Below are 20,166 nucleotides of genomic sequence, written 5' to 3' on the forward strand. Positions count from 1 at the left end.
TAATTCCACTTTTATGCTTTTAACACTCCTGATGTTCATCACTGTAATTAAAAAATGGTTGACTGATCCTGTGATTGCTACGGATGGGACATACCTTGTCCCACTGATACAAATAGGAACTTCCTTTCTTCATGTGATGAAGTAGGCACCTTATTTACATTTTAAGGGAACCATTGTATCTGTAGACCACAGAACCTGTTGTCAAAGGGAGGGAGGGCCATGCATGTATAGAATGGGGACAGTGTGTGGGGAGAATGAGTATGTATTCCTCCAAGCAAACAGGAATGCCTTCATTCATGACGATATAATGGGAAGATAAAGAAAGCACCACCTGCCTGTAGCATGAAGAAGGTGTGCTGCTGGTGGTGATGGTTCTTTATCTTCCCTGATATCAACAGAAAGGAAAAGGAGATCCATGGAAGTGCTGCAGTGCTTCCCTTGCGACCACCCCATTGACCAGCTGAAGGGAATCTACTCCAAATGCTGTCCATATCCCCCACGTTGATTTACACCAGCTGCTCTTACTGGACCAAAGCAGTTCCTAAAACATGGGGGAAATTTCCCTGTGGATACATTTAACATCTGTGTGGTCAATTTCATTAAATTCGCTTTATGTTGGGTCTAAACTTATCTAGACAGCTAGGGTGGTTAGACACCACCACATACCGATGGCTTATGCAGATCTAGATGATATACAGTTAATCCATTACACTGTGGCAAGGACCATAGGAGGCAAACCCTACATGAACTAGCTAGCAGAATCTTGAAGGGACTTTGCTGGATTCGGGTTCCTGGATGATGGAGCTGTGAGGAATGCATTATGCTGGAACTGAAACCAAATGTAAAACAATAGTAACAAAAGTGCCATTCATTCCTCTCTGTCTGAAAGGCAAGACAATCTTTCCACCAGCTGTCCAAAGATCCATGTGTACAGTGAACTCTGAAGTTTGCAGTAGTGTCTGCTTCCCTGCTGCAAAATATATAGTAGTCATAAATCTTTTCTGTCTAAAAGCTTAGGCTGTCTGCACCACTGCCATGTTCCATTTTTTTCTTTTCTTTTCTTTTCTTTTCTACTGTTCTGCTCTCTCTCCTGTAATCCCTCATCTGTCCCTGTGCTGCTCTTTGTGGACTAGCAGTGCACAGACTCAGATATCAGGATGGGGATAATCAAAGGACAAAAGCCAACATGAGGGGCAAATGGCTCGCTGGCATGCCTACTTGTAAACAGATCTGCTTTCAAATAGGTCCTGCAGCTTGTTGTATAGGGAGCAACTCCAATGCTTACTCAGGAGTAGACCTACTTGTAAGTAAGTGCTCTAGTCTGCCATTTGTTCAGAAATTGCACAGAACCATGCAGAGAAGTTAATGGCCCTGTTCAGACATCGTGCTAAGCCACGATAGTTTGGGAAATTCCCGTAACCACGGTGGCTTGGGCGGGGGAAGGAAACCACATTCCCCGTGGTTACTAAGCCACCCCCACTAACTCCCTCCCCCCGCAAAAGGATTAAGGAGCCCCGGGGAGGTTTACTGTGTCATCTGTCGGGCTTCCTGGCGGTTTAAACAGGCTCCGGAGGACTTCTAGGCCATGACCATAGAGTCTGCTCTAGCTGCCACCAACTTTCTCTATGGTCATGCAGCCATTTGGGGTGCTAGAGCAGCTGCCGGAAGCCTGTTCATGCCACACTATGTTAGGATATTGTGCTCACCACTATGGTAAGCTCACTAGGTAACTACAGGGGGGGGGGGTAGTGGATCCATGAGGCCCTGCATGGTTCCCGTTCATGCGATGGGCCCACACAGCATGTTTTCGCTACCCCCCTCCATACTTACCCTAACCACCCTCTCCCCGTGTGCGTGTGAATAGGCCCAGTATCTCTTAAAGAGGGATACTGACTTCCCAACAAAAAATGGATGCAAGCCCCTCATCATCGACTCCACCTGGGACCAGGTCTGGCCTGTTCTCAAGACGACCTGGGGCACATCCAGAGAACAGCTAGCAAGCATGCACCTCTAGTTTCTACATGGAAAATTGGGCTTTGAAACTCAGGGTTGGGTCTAATGGTGTTCCAACAGCAGAAGGGAAACTGGATGCATTTCCCCTCCCCACTGCAGCCCACACACAGCCCCCAAATCTGCTCTGGAGCAAATCTGGGGGGTGCATGTGGGACTGCAGGGGGTGGGAGAGGATGGGGAAGTGCCATTGTGTGAGCAGACTTCTGCCCATGTGAAGTTGGATCTACCCTTACAGAGCAATCCTACCTGTGGTGGCGGGGTGGAGGGGGGAGGAGCTCCAACATCGGAGGCTCTGAACAATCCAAAACACTGCCAGGCTCTCACTAGCAGCGGGGAGGAGCAGCATTTTTGCTGTTTTTTCCCCTTCCTGGCTGTTTTTTTCTTTCTGGAATGCCCTCCCACTCATTTCAATGAGAAAGAATTAATCTACACCAGCTCTACCAGCATGTCCCGTCCCCCCCCCCACACACACACACACCCTGCGAGTTCTGACAAAGAAGTAGCCTCTGAGGTTTCCACTGTGGTCAGGAGCAGGGTTCTGAGGTTGGATTTTCCACTCCGAGGGCAGAGCTCACTCTCCATCCTCAGAGGGAGAGATTTGACATATCCTATGGCCCCTGGGATGCCCTCCCAGAGAACACAGTGTTACAGTGTTAGTAAGCTCTTTCCATAAAAAAAGGTTATCAATCCCTTTGTGTGATTCCTGCTTGAAAAACAGTTTCGCTTTTGGATCAGATGAAAACTGTAATGTTATGGCCTTCTATGGAAGTGGCATGCCGAAAACAAAACTGACAACCTCTGGGAAGTAGGAGTGTAATGATAACAAGTCCACCATGACCAAACAGAGACATTAAACCAACCCCACTGAAAATCATTCCCCTCAAGTGTTAACTGACATCAGCAGCACTTTGAATGTCAAGCACATTCCAGATTCACCTCTGGAGGATGTTGTATATACCTGGGTAGCCTCAAGGATAAAGTCATGGATGATAATCTGTTCCTCATTAGAGAGGCACAGCCTGTCTTTGCTGATAAGGGTCACAGTAAATGCCTCGCAGTTCATGGATTCTTCCCGACTTGGCCAGTACACAAACTCATCTTCTGCCTGAAGACAAGTGAACCAAACAGAAGAGGTATGTTTTCCATATATTTCTTTACTTTTTACGTGGGCGAAATTCAGCAGATCAAAACGTAAATTTATAGGCAGGATCACAAACTGCCTTTCTACAAAATGTTTCTACTGAAAACAATAGTATGACTAGGGTAGGGCTACTCTGAGCTCTCAAACACAGCAAGTCTGATATTTAATTGGTTTCATAGGGAAATGCAAATTTTAGAATATATATATGAATAAAATTTTAAATGACTACACATTTCCCAGAAATACAATCACATTATAATGTATTTTTTCTTATGCCTTAAGGCAGGCAGCTGCTTAAAACAATGGTAATTAGAAAATAAACAAAACAACCAGTTAATATCTATCTATATAGCCCTTTAGGCCTTAATTAAAAGAGTCAAGGTTCTCTTCTGTAATAATGACTTCCAGACTTGAGTTCCATCATATTTGTTTACAATAAAGTTGTATTAAAGTAATGTATTTTAAACAACTGACAGATTCCAATGAATTCCCATATGTGCCTGCCCGGACCTTAAGATCATCATCACCCTTCTCCATGAGCCCCTGCCAAAGGAAGTGAGGCGGGTGGCTACTAGGAGGAGGGCTTTTTCTGCTGTGGCACCCCGGCTCTGGAATGAGCTCCCTAGTGAGGTTCGCCTGGCACCTACATTGTATTCCTTTCAGTGCCAGGTGAAGAACTTTTTATTTTCCCAGGTATTTTAGCATTTTAGCTTTCTAAATTTTTAGCGTTGCTGTTTTAAATCTGTATTTTAAACTCCTGCACTGCTGCTAGATTTTATTGTGGTTATATTGTTATATTGTGGTTTTAATGTTCTATATATTTTAAATTGTTTTATTGTGTGTTGTTTGGTTTTAATTTTTGTGAACCACCCAGAGAGCTTTGGCTCTTGGGCAGTATAGAAATGAAATAAATAAATAAATAAATTCTGAAAACAAAAAAATAAGTTTCCTTCAATATATTGCTTATATTTAATTGTTAAAATCAAAATAATTTCTTAAAGAAAAAATACTACATCCTTACTGGCTGTGATCCAGAGGACCTGATTATATTTTCGAAAATCAGACCACTAAATAAATTTCCTAAGGACAGCACAGACTTGCTAAGGTTACACAACTGCCAGGATCCAGGCTAGACCTGACCCTGAACTCAACGTGAGGTTGTGAACTCCTTAGAAAACAGGTAGGACACAGAAAGATAGGCAGTATGCCTATGTACACCAGTTGCTGGGGAACATGGCCGGGAAGGTGCTGTTGCACTCATGTCCTGCTTGTGGGTTTCCATGGGCAGCTGATTGGCCACTGTGTGAACCAAATGCTGGACTAGATGGGCCCTTGGTCTGATCCAGTGTGGCTCTTCTTCTGTTCTTAACCTTAGGGCAGGAGGGAATTTAGGATTATCTCTTGCTCTCACAAGTTACCCTGGAGTCCATAAGAGAAGAGGAACTAGCATCAGCACTCAAAAGAAATGATAGACCTAGATTTTGGCACCTTACTTCAGACTTAAGATACTCTGGGACTCCATCCATTGACTCTGTTATTACAACACATGAATGGGAACGACACTTCCATTCCCTCTTTTATGATGAGATGGCCTGTCTTCCCCCATTGCAGGAGGAAGACCCAGAATCATCTAGTTGGCCCCCAGTCACCTGTGAGGAAATAGCTATGCTGATACGGAAGTTGAAGCACGGAAAGGCCCCCGGAAGGAGTGGCATTTCACCAGATTTCTTGATCAATTATCCTCATTGGTGGATCCCAATGTTAGCAACCTTATTTACACTTATTGATAGAACTGGGAAATTTCCCCAAGATTGGGCAGTAGCTATTGTAGTGCCTATTTATAAAAAGGGCAATCGGTCAGACCCTAAGAATTATCGCCCTATAAGTCTACTGGATGTTATAAGTAAGTTGTATGCAAGACATCTTTTAGATAAGCTGGAAAATTGGGTGCTCAGGGAGAATCTCCTTGTTGAAGAACAAGCAGGCTTCCGATGTGGCAGATCTACAGTAGACCATTGTTTTCTACTAAAATATTTGGCTGGGAAATATACATCTCCCCCTTATCACTCACTTTTTGCTGCATTTGTAGACCTTCGAGCAGCCTTTGATTCTATATCTAGACCCCGCCTTTGGCAGAAGCTTACACTTTTAAATGTGGATTATAAATTGCTCAGAATACAGGGGCTGTATGAGAATTCTATCTTGCGTGTGAGAGAGTCTTCAGGTGATCTTTCAGGCCCCATTATTGTTAACAAAGGAGTGTGCCAGGGATGTTTGCTTGCACCTCTTTTATTCAATCTATATCTTAATGATATGGTTCCCTACTTATCTAATCCAGACTTCTTCCCACCTCTTTTAAAAGACAGGAATATTTCAGTGTTATTATATGCAGATGATGCTGTTCTCCTGTCATACACCCAGGTGGGGATGCGTAGGCTTTTAAGAGCCCTAAGCTCATATTGTGTGAGAGAAGCCCTTCAGGTCAACTACGAAAAAACTAAAATCTTAGTCTTTGGCAAAAGGAGGAAAAAATACCGATGGCAGCTGGATAACCACCTGCTTGATCAGGTCAACAAATATAAATACCTAGGAGTGTCATTTCAAAGTTCAGGATCTTGGTCGGAGCACTTGAAAGCAATAGCCCTGACAACTAATGTAACTAGTAATGCCATTCTTCGTTTTGCTGCTGGACCAGGTGGTAAGATGGTGGCCCCTTTAATAGAGCTATACAAGGGCAAATTACTTCCCCAAATATTATATGGGGCACCTGCCTGGACCCATGCTAACATTGCTTCATTGAAGTCAGTGCAGCATAAATTTCTATCCAGAGTACTTGGGGTTCCCAGATCCACTTCTAAGGCCATTGTCCGACTAGAAACAGCTTGTCACTCAGTGGGAATGCTTGTTCAAAAAGCTGCCACTTTCTTCTGGTTAAAGATAGTGTTCCAACTGGCCTCCCCCTTGGTCTTATTAGAATATGAAGCTATGGGAAGGGGCTCATGGGCAGACAAGATAACCACATCTATTGGGCTTTTCACAATCATATTTGCTTGCGAGGGGCTATGATAGAGCTAGGGATGAGATTTCAAAGAGGTTACAGGATGCTGATATTCAAACAACAATGGCTGTTGCTGCTGAAAGTCGCTCCAACAAGATCTATAAAAGCATCATGACCTCTCCGGGGAAGGCTCCCCCGTATTTGATTTCCATCACCTCACATGAATTGAGATGGCTCATGACCAAGTGTAGACTGAACTCACTCCAATTGATGGAGGTGAAGGCACGTTATAGGATCCATCATGGCATGAGTGCAGATTGCCCAGCTGGTTGCCCCAAGGTAGAGGACGTGGTACACTTTTTAGCAGAATGCCCATTGTATATCGATTTGAGGAAGCAATATCTTGAGCTCCTATTAGCTGTGCTTGAGGATACTTCTGGTGCAAGCATAACTCAATTATTATTAGCTGGAACAGATCATTATACATCATATAGGACTGCTAAGTTTGTCAGTCAAGCCCTGGAGAGGCGAAAGTCATTGACTGTTATAAAAAAACTAAATCCGTAAACATGGTAATAATATTCTGGCAGATATTGTTTTAGGATTTTAAAATATTTTTAACTTGCTCTTGTTAGTTATTTTATTAATAATTTGTACTTTGGTCTCCCTTTTGGGTTGATGTGAGAATTCTATTTGTTTTGTGTGCGGACGGCCTGATTGGCTAAAAAGCAATAAACTGTAATGTTAATAAGAGAAGAGGAGCCCATAAGAACATAAGAAAAAAAACTGTGCTGGATCAGACCAAGCCTCTATCTAGCCTAGTATTATGTTCCCATAGTGGTCAATCAGATGTCTATGGGCAGTCCACAATCAGGACATGAATGCAATAGATCCGGAAGCAGCCCAAGAAAGAAGGAACGCAAAAGGCAACAGTGATATGCCCAATTAAATGCAAAATTCCAGAGGTTAGCCAGAAGAGAGAAGGAATTATTTTTAAACAAGCAATACGCGGAAGCGGAAGAAAATAATAGAATAGGAAGGACAAGAGACCTCTTCCAGAAAATAAGAAACATCGGAGGTAAATTCCAGGCAAAAATGGGTATGATCAAAAACAAAGATGGCAAGGACCTAACAGAAGCAGAAGAGATCAAGAAAAGGTGGCAAGAATATACGGAAGATATACCGTAAAAAACTAAAAAAAACCTAAATCCGTAAACATGGTAATAATATTCTGGCAGATATTGTTTTAGGATTTTAAAATGTTTTTAACTTGCTCTTGTTAGTTATTTTATTAATAATTTGTACTTTGGTCTCCCTTTTGGGTTGATGTGAGAATTCTATTTGTTTTGTGTGCGGACGGCCTGATTGGCTAAAAAGCAATAAACTGTATACGGCAGATCTGTATAGGAAGGATAATAATATCGGGGATAGATTTGACGGTGTGGTCAGTGAGCTAGAGCCAGACATCCTGAAGAGTGAGGTTGAATGGGCCTTAAGAAGCACTGCTAATAACAAGGCAGCAGGAGATGACGGTATCCCAGCTGAACTGTTTAAAATCTTGCAAGATGATGCTGTCAAGGTGATGCATGCCATATGCCAGCAAATTTGGAGAACACAAGAATGGCCAACAGATTGGAAAAGATCAACTTATATCCCCATACCAAAAAAGGGAAGCACCAAAGAATGTTCAAACTATCGAACAGTGGCACTTATTTCACATGCCAGTAAGGTAGCGCTCAAGATCTTGCAAGGTAGACTCCAGCAATTCATGGAACAAGAATTGCCAGATGTACAAGCTGGGTTTAGAAAAGGCAGAGGAACTAGAGACCAAATTGCCAATATCCGCTGGAGAATGGAGAAAGCCAGGGAGTTTCAGAAAAACATCTATTTCTGTTTTATTGACTATTCGAAAGCCTTTGACTGTGTGGATCATAACAAATTGTGGCAAGTTCTTGGTGGGATGGGGATACCAAGTCATCTTGTCTGCCTCCTGAGGAATCTGTATAACGACCAAGTAGCAACGGTAAGAACAGACCACGGATCAACGGACTGGTTTAAGATTGGGAAAGGAGTACGGCAGGGTTGTATACTCTCACCCTACCTATTCAACCTGTACGCAGAACACATCATGCGATGTGCTGGGCTTGATGAAGCCAAGGCTGGAGTTAAAATCGCTGGAAGAAACATTAACAATCTCCAATATGCAGAAGATACCACTTTGATGGCTGAAAGCGAGGAGGAGCTGAGGAACTTGATGACAAAGGTGAAAGAAGAAAGTGCAAAAGCTGGGTTGCAGTTCAACCTCAAAAAAACCAAGATTATGGCAACCAGCTGGATTGATAACTGGCAAATAGAGGGAGAAAATGTGGAGGCAGTGACAGACTTTGTCTTTCTAGGCACAAAGATTACTGCAGACGCTGACTGCAGCCAGGAAATCAGAAGACGTTTACTTCTTGGGAGGAGAGCAATGACAAATCTTGATAAAATAGTGAAGAGCAGAGACATCACACTGACAACAAAGGTCCGCATAGTTCAAGCAATGGTCTTCCCCGTAGTAACCTATGGCTGCGAGAGCTGGACCATAAGGAAGGCTGAGCGAAGGAAGATAGATGCTTTTGAACTGTGGTGCTGGAGGAAAATTCTGAGAGTGCCTTGGACTGCAAGAAGATCCAACCAGTCCATACTCCAGGAAATCAAGCCAGACTGCTCACTTGAGGGAATGATCTTAAAGGCAAAACTGAAGTACTTTGGCCACATAATGAGAAGGCAGGATACCCTGGAGAAGATGCTGCTGCTAGGGAAAGTGGAAGGCCAAAGGAAGAGGGGCCGACCAAGGGCAAGATGGATGGATGGATGATATTCTGGAGGTGACGGACTCGACCTTGGGGGAGCTGGGGGTGGCGACGGCCGACAGGAAGCTCTGGCGTGGGCTGGTCCGTGAAGTCACGAAGAGTCGGAAGCGACTGAACGAATAAACAACAACAAAACTGGTATTGAGAGGCATCCCCTGTCTCATTCTGGAGGTAATATGTAGCCATCATGACTAGTTGCCATTGATAGCCATATCCTCGATGAATTAGTCCTGTCTCATTTTAAAGCTGTCCAAGCTGGTGGCCATCCTGTGGTAGCAAATTAATTAGTTTAACAATGCACTGTGTGAAGACATACTACCAAGAGAATTATCCCCAGACCAGTGGCAAGAGTACACCGTCTTCTATACTTGTGCCCACAAACAACTAGATATCCAAGCAAGGTACACGGATGACCTTTGCTGCTTCAATCCTCACTGAGCCTGGGGAGCGGGGAAGGAACAGGAAAATGCCAAATGACACACTATGTATGTCTGCCTTTCTACAAAACAATCACAATAACGTCCAGATAAGTACTGATGAAGTGATTGCTGGAGTACTGTGTCCAGTTCTGGGCACCACACTTTAAGAAGGATGCAGACAAACTGGAGAGGGTGCAGAGGAGGGCAACAAAGATGATCAGGGGACTGGAAACAAAGCCCTATGAAGAGAGACTGAAAGAACTGGGCATGTTTAGCCTTGAGAAGAGAAGACTGAGGGGAGATATGATAGCACTCTTCAAGTACTTGAAAGATTGTCACAGAGAAGAAGGCCAGGATCTCTTCTTGATCATCCCAGAGTGCAGGACACAGAATAATGGGCTCAAGTTACAGGAAGCCAGATTCCGGCTGAACATCAGGAAAAACTTCCTGACTGTTAGAGCAATACGACAATGGAACCAATTACCTGGGGAGGTGGTGGGCTCTCCCACACTGGAGGCCTTCAAGACGAGGCTGGACAGCCATTTGTCAGGGATGCTCTGACTTGGATTCCTGCATTGAGCAGGGGGTTGGACTCGATGGCCTTGTAGGCCCCTTCCAACCCTACTATTCTATGATTCTATGATTAGGTATTTGCAGTCATTTAACGAAAATAACAACACACTGTTTTGTCCAATCCCTGTTTATAGGGATGTACTTCAAGAGTAAACACAAAATCATTGGTTTTACTGTATTTCCTTTTATTGTGTATGTTGTCCTGAGAGCTTCAGCTATAGGGAAACTCATAAATTAAATGAATGAATGAATAAATTTACACATTTGTTGTTCAGGAAGGGCAGGCAGATTTAATCTCTCAATGACATTTGAGAGGTCATGACGGGAGGCTGATAGCCTTCAGGGGTGAATGGTGCAAAAGCAGTAAAGATATTTTTCTTTCCCTTGGAAAAAGTTCAATGGGTGACTTTGCCTTCACAGTACAGTGGATAGGACCTGGACATTTTTGCAGTGGAAGATTTAGCCTTTTCCCTCCCTCCTGTAGTCTTTCCCCACTTTTCCTTCAGGCTTCTTCGGATATTGTGGATTATGGAGCTGTTAACAGAGACATCAACTACACTTTCCATTGAAATACAGCCAGACTATGTAGCTAAGTGACCCAGTTCTTGCTCCCTGCTGTGCTACATCATTAATATACAGTGTGTGGAATTAAATAACTTACTAAGCTCTGGTTATCTGGAAGCATGACAATGATCTGTGCATTGTGATCCCAGATCATTCTCCAGAAATCTTTAGTTGTGTGTGGCAGGGGATGCTGTGTGATGATGAACTCGTTGCTCCGGTAGTAGCCCTTTTAAAACAGAAACCAAATGTAGCAGTTACTCAGGGTATAGAATACTTTGGCAACATTAAACTTCATGGATGAGAACAGACAAAACTAATTTATTAGACTGCTAAATTTTTAAAGCTCCCTGCTGTTTTAATTTATCCTAACAACAATACTGGAGAACATGTAAACGAAAAATAAACTCAATAAACATGTACCACTTAACGGAATGGTTTGCACTAGGAATGGCAACCTACTGAGCACAGAGGGCCATACTAGAAATAAATATGATGAGCTACAGCTAATATTTGTTTATTCTAATTAAAAATAATGGACCCCGAGACACAGCTATTGGACATCTTGCATTTCTTCTGTGATGCCACTCATTCAGTTTCTGGTCCAACAAGTGTCACTTAGGATGTTTTATAAAGACACCTCCAGTAGGATGCAATTGCAAATAACACACAATGTGCAATCATGAAAAACCTGTCACCCCTCAAAAAAGGTCACCATGAGGTTTTGAAATGTAGGGCATGATCCATTCCTCCTGCCCAGGCAACTCCCAGAGCTGTGTATGCAGGGCAGGCTCCCCACGGGGCTGGATGAGCCCTTTAGGTACTCAGCCCCGTGGGTAGATGCATATGCACTGCAGCATGCCGGTTATTACCTGAGATGGGAGATGTGATGGGGCCCTTTCATTCCAGACAGTGGCTCACACGCTGTAGCAAACAGCTGCCTGGCCAAGGGGAGTAAGAGTGAGAAAACTCCACTGAGCTCTGTGGGGTCTCATCCTGTGAGCTGTGCATGCAGGAAGAGACGGGTTGTGTCCTTAACTTTTAAGTTATAAACATGGAAATTCCCATAATTCTAACCCTGTGATGCTCAAGAGTGCCTCACACAATACCTCTCCTCTGAAAAAAGGTAGAAGAATCCCTTCATCAGAGGCCAAGACAGAACACTCTTTAATCATCTATAGAGATGGAATAATTTTATATCCGCTTATTTTCCATTGATTTACTTACAGTGGAATGTTGATTTTCTTACCATGATATAAGAGGCATTAATGTAATCAGTTCCCTTCATTCCAGGTAGCGGTGCCAGTCCCACCCTTGCTCGCTCAGCTGCATTATCAAACGAAAAAGCCTTTATCAAACAGAACTCACATTCACAGCACAAATATTGTAACACAATTCCCATTTGTCCCAGGGCCGGACTTAGCACAATAAAAGACACTGCGCTAACACAGGAGGTAAAATGATAAGAATGATAAAAAGATATGTTCACATGAGGAAATAATTTCAGGAATACAATTTTAATACTTTCTTCTACCCCCAGAATGCCCAAAGCACCAAATAATAGCTAGCCGCATGTTTCCTCTCCACCATGAAGCTCACAGTGTCATCAGAGGGGAGAGTGCATCAGACCCAGGAAGAAATGGGGAATGTAGTTTGGTCCCAGAGTGCAGAACTTGCAAGAATGCACCTATTTGCACATAGTGCATACCGTACCTATGAGACGCATTAGCAATTCATTCAGTTATGTGAGACCTATTGGCTTGTAACTGCTCGAGGGACAGCTGGTGGCAGACTGAGGCCAAAACTACATGCTGCATGCCAATGTGTGAACATGCATCTCAAACCCTCAGGTGGCGGGAGCAGCTGCAAGGAAGAGTTCTAGGAGAAATGCCAGGCAAGGAAAGGGTTAAGGACTCCTTTACTGATGCTGCTGCTCTCCACATTACCCCCTCTTAATGCTGCTTTGCTTAGCCAAATTGATCCTTGGGTTTTTAATTACATGCACTGATGTCCTGGCCTAAGAGAAGATAATTTCTGAAAAAATATTCCCTGACGGACAAAGCTGTATTGTTAAGTTAGTTGAAAGATTTGAAACATGATTTTAAAATCACTTCATCAATATATAAAACTCTCATATTAATATTCACAAAGTGTGAAACTTCTGATTTGTATTTCATGTTGGAATGCATTAACTGGTATCAGGACCCACAACTCAGATTTATATTTAAAGAGAGCTTTGATGCAGTAACACAACAATCCAGGCCAGGGCCTGTATCACTTCATGTAAACACAATTCAGAGCAGAAGGAATTTATGCAAAGCAGCAATCAGACTCAAAGATGTGATCTTACATGGCACTACTGATGAGTTCCTGTTCTTTTCTTTGTTGCAGTCCTTCTGAGCACTGAAGCACTCCACATATTTTGCATTGCACTGCATAACCAGCTAAAATAATTAAACAAAGCAGAAACAAGATAGATTGATTCTTTGTTGGTTGTTCTTTTAAAACACATGCACACAAAAAGATTTTTTTACTTCTGAAAAACTTGAATCCCCGGAAGACCAAACTGTACTGTTAGATTTGCTAGATACATTCAAAATGCCAAGAAGAATGGAATTTTCTGCATAAAGAAATGCGTTTATACAAATGCTTCTTGGACCCCCAAGTCTATAGAGGTCTCATTTGTACCACCCAGAGTAAATGAAATTCCATTACAACCTGGTTTGACAATGTTGTATTACTACTTCTGAAGATACCTTCCAAAGTCCTAAAGGCAGATGTAGATCAGAAGCAGGTCTCAGGAAACAAAAGGCTCTGTCATTTCTTTGGTAAAACATCAAAATAAGACTATGCTTAAGGAATTTTTCCTCTTCCTTACTGCTATTGCGAACCTGAACACTGCAGCTGAGATCACTTACTCTAGGGCTAGTCTGTTTTGTTTGCTAAGTTAACTTTGGGATACTTCTATGGTGCAAGCGAGCTCAGTGACCAATTTGCAAGTCACTTTGCAGATAAAGTCGTTCACATTTGTTCCCACTTAGATGCCATAATTAATGCAGATACAATGAACGTAGCTTTGGTTTGTCCTACCGTTACGGAAACCGTTCAATTTTTAGTTGCTGTAGGATGTGGTCAAGATCCTTGGGGGGCTGAATTAATCACATGCCTGCTCGACCCTTGACCTTCTGGGCTGCTTAAGCCCAGCCAGAGGTGGATAGGCTGGATGGGTAATAAGAGTGGTAAATGCCTCCTTGAGTTCTAACAAGTCTCAAAGAGGCGGTGGTGAGACTTCTATTTAAAAAGTCTCTTAAAACCCACTACACTGGATAACTTCCAGCCACTCTAATACTCTCTTCTTGGCCAAGGTGCTTAAGCATGTGGTGGCAGCACAACTCCAGGGTCTCTTGGATGATGCAGATTATCTTGATCCATTTCAGTCTAGCTTGAGGCCCAGTTATAGGATGGAGACAGCTCTGGTTGCCTTGGAGGATGAACTCTGCCAGGAGCTATGTAGGGGAGTGCATCTCTGTGGGTTCTGCTGGACTTCGCAGTGGCCAAGAATACCATTGGCCACGGTATCCCTGCCTGCGGGCTACCTAGCCAGGATAGCTTCTGCTCTGTTTCTATGTCATGCTGGCTTGGAATCATGGGAGCTCCTGCCCAACATATTTGGAGGGCACCAGGTTGGGCAAGGCTGATGTAGATTCTATTATGCTCAGTTCTAGAGTGTCAGACGAGGACCGGGGATACCCAGATTCAAATCTGCCCTCAGCCATGAAGCTCACCTTGGGCCAGTCACTATTTCTCAGACTAACCTATGTGGGGATAAAATGCCTGCTGGAGGTGGGGTGGGGGTGGAAACAGAACTATGTCCACAGCCTTGAGCTTCTTGGAGGAAAGGAAGGATATAGACGTAAGCAAGAAACGATGACGCAGAGAGAAACTGCAATGGCATCCAGCGCTTGGACAAATTTGCTCTGCGAGACTGCCTGTCCTCTTGCATTGCACTGCCAAATATCATGCTTGCAGTGATGCCAACCATAGCTGGCTATGGAAGCTGAAATGCCCTTAGGACACTGAGGTCCCAATGGTATATGTGTCTATTCAGAAGTCCCATTGAGTTTAATGGGACTTCCTTCCAGGTAAGTGTGTATAGGATTGCAGCCTGAATCTGTCACACACATGACAATGCATCCGAGAGGTACAGGTATCATATGAAATTCCTGTTCTCATGACCTAGGCTCAGCTGGTACATGATTCATATATGGTTAACCACTACTGGAGAGAGAATGCTGGATACACAGGACCCTAGTCTGATCCAGAAAGATAGTTCCCATGGGTAGTATCCAGTGGTACTCCTACAAAGAGTAGACTCATCAAAGTGAATGGGCCTAGTCTGGGTAGGACTTCCATTGGGTACTACCCCATGTTATTACATATCAGACTCTGTATGCTGCATCTGCATTCCCAAACCAAGTAACACATTTTCACATGTATATTTAAATTATGTCTTACAGTCTGGGCCTCTTAGTTTATAATATGCGATTTAATTGTGCTTTAGTTTTACTAGAGTTGGATCCAGCATAGAGTCCCATGGATAGATCCAGTGGGGAAATCCCACAAGCAGAAGTGTGGGGAGGCAATCTTTGCTGATTCCCCCTTCCCCCTATGCTTCCTGAAAATCTAGTCTAGAGGGCTGGGGAAACCTCATTCTGTCTTGTGTCTGGATCAGACTGCGATCTTAGTTTTTTCTTTAACATGAACATTTGTGGATATTATTCCAAATGCATTATGCACATCTTTGAGAGGTCTGCATTCCTCTCTCAGTTGTTAATGCATATTTCTGTGCATTTTTCAAAAGTATGCATTTTCCCATGTGCATTTTTCAAATGTGCACATGCTATTGAACACACTGTTTTGGTTCACAAATCACATAGCAAAGCTCGGATATGTACGGACTTCAAACCACAGGTTGCGTCCGAGTCCGTGTTCGGTCCAGAAGGTGCAAATTGGGTAAATCCTGATCAAAAATGAACTGAAACAAATTTCTCATGCATCCCTAGTTATGGGATGGCTCTATAAATATAGTAAATACATTTTCAAAATAAAATATATGTGAGATACATGCTCAGAGAACTTGTGTATGGCATAGGATGTATGGCATTTAGAAAATAAAATATGTGTGAGAAACATGCTAATGAACTTTCAATCTACAGTGAATCAAGGGACCTGTGATACATTACACTGTAAATGGGGAGGGGGGGAATGCAATAGCAATTAGTCATCATATTGTCTTCCCAAACTTACTGTCAAACTGAGATATTTCTTTTATGAATATCCACTTTTTAATTTATTTTCAGCAGAGCTCATTTAAAAGTAGATTTCCATGTACGCTTGCCATGCCTGCAGCTGTTCTCCCCCTATATACATGAGGGCAACTGCAACTCACAGTACATACTGAAGTGAGGCTTCTCAGGGCCATACTTTTACAGACGTAGGGCAGTATCTTATTCAGCACTAACGCTTGCATAAATTAAGTTCCGTTAGCATAAGCTACCTCTAGCACAACGCCAATAGCATTTACTGGTGTGATGGGGATTTTGTTTCTTGTGACTGGAATACTTTTGTAAGACCATTCCCCCATTGATAAAATACTGGTTTTAATCTGGTGTTTCGATCTGGATCACTTTATCCCCTCGGAAAAGGCAGCAGGCTGGAGGATAAAAAACAGAAGCTTACCTTGAATTGTTTCTCTAGCCGAGTCTTGCCCCCAATTCCAGGTATAAGAATGGTATTAACATAGCTGTGTAGCTGGTTGGCAGAAACTTCAGTCTCTTTCCCAAGAATGGCTTCCAACAAGGCATCATGAATAAAAACATACTGTTCCTGGAATGGCAGGAGCAAGCAAGGCATGAGCAAAACTGAAGTCCATCGTGAGTGACTGGAACACAGGTGCTTTAGAGGCAAGCATTACATTTGCAGCAACTTCACTATGTAAAATACTGTCTAGACAACTTTTCAATTTTCCCCTGTTGTGTTTCCCTTTACTTCCTCCCTGCTCCCTTTTCTCTGCTTTCTGTCACTTTTCTTTATGCATGGAATTTCCTTCCCCTCCTTGGAATTTCCTTCCTCTCCTTTCCTTCCCCTCCTGACACAGTTTGTGTCTTCTCTTTCTCTAAGAATATTTCCCTGATTTACTGTTACCAAAACAAAAAAGTGGAGGTGATGGGGTAGCGTCACTAAACTTTTCTCAATTACTGTCCACCTATATGAAAACAATGCACATTATAAATTATACATTATATTTACATATTAAATGTCCCCCTTGTGTCTTGTCGATACATAAGACTGTGAGCTTTTGCTCTCAAGTTGCCTTTTTAAAATTCTCTGTGAAGCATTTATTTTATTTTGCTACACAAGTGATAAATAATAATTACATGCACTTCCAAGATGAATTTACAAAAATATAAGAAATGTAATATCTAACCCATGGATATATTCTAGTGGAAATTATACCTGACAAATCCTTCTCTGTTTAGCAAGATGTAATTGGTGACAACTATTTACTGTCATGACAATGAATACGTCTCCATATTTTTACCTCTGTCTGGACGAGGTAGTTGCGCTGTGTCCTGATGTGTTTCAGGAAACCCAGGGCATTAACTGTGCTTTTGTCTTTTATCTGTTGCAGCATACTGTCTATAACAATGTAGGTACCAGTCCTGCCAACGCCAGCACTGACAAAAAAGATCCAAGAGAAAGCTTAGTTAAATACCAATGAAAGATTGCACACCACGCTTAAATGCTAATGTTGACATAAGATTCTTTATATTCACAAAGTCTCGCTCTCCAGATTTTCTATAATGTATGGGTGTCAACTTTCCATTTTAGCTTAACTGCTGGAACGCTGTGTTTCCTCAAAGTTTCACAGGCTGATTGCATGAGGAGCTTTTGCTTGCATTCAAATTAGAAACAAAATGGTACTTATGGTTGTGCACCAAAGCTTCGAAGCTCCTGCAATATACACAAAGCGTAGTAGCTCCTGATCAGTCATCCATATCTATAGGGAAATTCCCAACAATGAGATGGGATGTACACTGTGGCACAGTGGACCAAGCTGGACGTGAATCAGAAACATTTGCGTACAAACTTTGGTTCAGTCATGGATTCAGTGAATGGCCTTAGTAAAGGATAGTCTCTCAGACTCAATTCGGTGTCATACATCCTCCCTGTTGCCAGGGTTACAGAGGAGCTCCTGACTCTCCATGCACATGTATTTTTTGCCCTTAGATTCATTAGACAATGCCCTGACTCCTTAGCTCTGGGAATCCAAGATTGGAATAGCTTCAAGGAACAATAATTAGCACCTGGAATGCTGCACAGTGAAGAGCCACCCTGAACATGTAACGGTGCCTTGATAAAATCAAAGGGAAGGTCTCCCTGTGACTGGAGGACTCCTGTGAATGTCTACCCAGTTATCCTGCCATCACCCACCTGTCTACTCATGAGGGTACCTTTTGAATTGGCCAGTAAATAGCCCTGGTGAGGAAAATGACCTGATCCTGAAGTGTTCCCACCTATCTACTGGGTCAGTGAGTTCAAAGCCCAGGTACCGTTATTCCAAGCACTCTTAATGATTCTTTTTATTCTCAGTATTGGGCTAGACTCCCCTGAATAGCTAGCCAGATCTAAAGGTAATCAAAAGGCAGACAGCTTCACTGCACCATCTAGCCAGGAATTGGAACCAAGCCTTTGTCCCCCCTGTTTTGACAAAGCCTGGGTCTAGCCCCTAAGGAATCAAGCCTTTGCATTCTTTGTGGAAAACACTGTAACTCTGAGTTTGGGCAGTCGTCGTTAATTCTTCTTCCTGCTTGGACATCCACCATTAGGCTTTGCATATCACTCCTCATGACCTTCTCTAGCACGCTTTTCTACCCTGGTGCCCAGCTCACAGTTACTGGGCTGGGAATCCCCTTATGCTTTGTTTTTGAAGCACCTTGTTTACCCAGAGAGAACCATTTGCTTTGCTCACCCAGAGAGAGAATGCTTTACTCCTTGGTAAAGGGCCCATTCAGTCCAGGACCAGGGTCCATACATAGCACAAATCTACCTGCCAGCTCCTGGAGCCCTAGCTCAGTGTTTTGCAGGGGCTCACCTTCCATGTATGAGTTGCTGTCCTTGAGGCCAATGGTGTTGGTTTTGGTGGTCCAGAAGTGAGCTTAAGGTGTAGGGAAATGGCTACCAAATAGACGTGAATAAGTGCTAAACTTCTGATCGAATTGGGAAATGTTTCAGAGAAGCTCCCTTGACAAGGCTCTCCATCTACATATATTCTGTTCCAATTTGTTGTGGCTCTGGGGGCCTTAATAACAACATAGGGTGGAATCCAACAGGGCACATACACCTCTGCCAATTCCTGTCTGCAAGTGGGACCCACCACTTCCGGAAGGAAGATTTAGTGCATCCGGGGCAAGTGGAAATGAGCAAAAACACTCAATTCTGGAATGGAGCAGGTTGGCAGAACTCGCATAAGGGAGCTCCACCAACCTGCCCCAATAGAGAAATGAGCATTTCCGCTAATTTCAGGGCTTCCTCTGTGAAGTGCTGAATTGCTGTTGCGCAAACAGTGGGTCCTGCTCATGCAGCAGAATCGCCAGGACCCTCTGCTTGCACAACAGAATCAGAGGGGCACAAGAGAATCAGCAGAGGCGTAAGCACCCTGCAGGATTCTGCCCTCAGCCTCCATTTCGTCTCCCCATCTTGACCACGAGAACTTGTTACCACCATTGGATGGTATTCTTTGGCTTTTCCTTGACAACACTGTTCTCAAAGGTGACCAAGTGCTGTGAGGCTAAGACCCCACATCTTGTAGATAGGAACTAGAACTGCAACAAGCAAGGCTGGTCTGTGTCCTTAGCACTTTTGCAGCCTTGGGCAATTCAAGCTGGAAATTAGGTTCTACAGGTTCTTTCCTCTAAGTCAGGTAATTACAGCTGTCTTATGATTTATTTTTCATTCTCCTCCACATCTATCCATTTCTGCCTCTACAGTTCACTATTTCACCAGCATCCATGCTTCCCCTGGCGTAAGGACCTCCAGCCCTCTGCCATCTCCCTGACACCACGTCCCTTTCATACTTGGGAAATGCTAATTTCCCCAACCTGTGTCTTTTCTGTCTATTAGTTAAGGGCACAATCCTATGCATGGTTAGACTGAAAAAAAGTCCTACAACTCCCAGCTTGGCTGGCTGGGGCATGCTGGAGACTGTAGGACTTCTTTCTGTCTAAACATGCATAGGATTGCACCGTAAGTCTATTAGGAATAAGTAATAAAGGGTGGGTGAATGAATCAAGCCATTTTTCTTCTTGATAACATTTCTTTCTTCTCAGTAACATTTGTGCATATGTTTGAGAATAATATTTGTAAAAATAAATCTTGTTTTGTTTTTGGATCCAATGAATGTGTGAGCTAATTTCCCCTAAATTGAATGTGTTTGAGCTCAGTCCCCCAAACTTAGAAGCAGCTATTCCCCACGTAAGTAAGTGCTCAGTGCATTAATCTGCTGTTTGCACACCACAACTCAGACAAAGGTTCCTTTTTGGAACTACA

At 43.2% G+C, this 20,166-nt stretch overlaps 1 protein-coding gene across 2 annotated transcripts in view; it reads right to left on the reverse strand.

Annotated features, from left to right (window-relative positions):
• Positions 1-20,166, reverse strand: part of PTPRG (protein tyrosine phosphatase receptor type G) — a 781,718-nt gene that overhangs the window by 9,575 nt on the left and 751,977 nt on the right. For both annotated transcript variants that reach the window (XM_084840496.1, XM_084840495.1), the window contains 6 exons: positions 17,159-17,294; positions 16,297-16,443; positions 12,908-13,001; positions 11,807-11,883; positions 10,658-10,786; positions 2,972-3,118 (listed from right to left, as the gene is read on the reverse strand). In XM_084840496.1, the coding sequence (XP_084696622.1) occupies positions 2,972-3,118; positions 10,658-10,786; positions 11,807-11,883; positions 12,908-13,001; positions 16,297-16,443; positions 17,159-17,294 (730 nt within the window). The remainder of the gene's footprint in view (positions 1-2,971; positions 3,119-10,657; positions 10,787-11,806; positions 11,884-12,907; positions 13,002-16,296; positions 16,444-17,158; positions 17,295-20,166) is intronic.

This window comes from Heloderma suspectum, chromosome 2, assembly GCF_057233095.1.
Source record: "Heloderma suspectum isolate Gila_16-S chromosome 2, 16-S_ref, whole genome shotgun sequence".
Taxonomy (NCBI): domain Eukaryota; kingdom Metazoa; phylum Chordata; class Lepidosauria; order Squamata; family Helodermatidae; genus Heloderma; species Heloderma suspectum.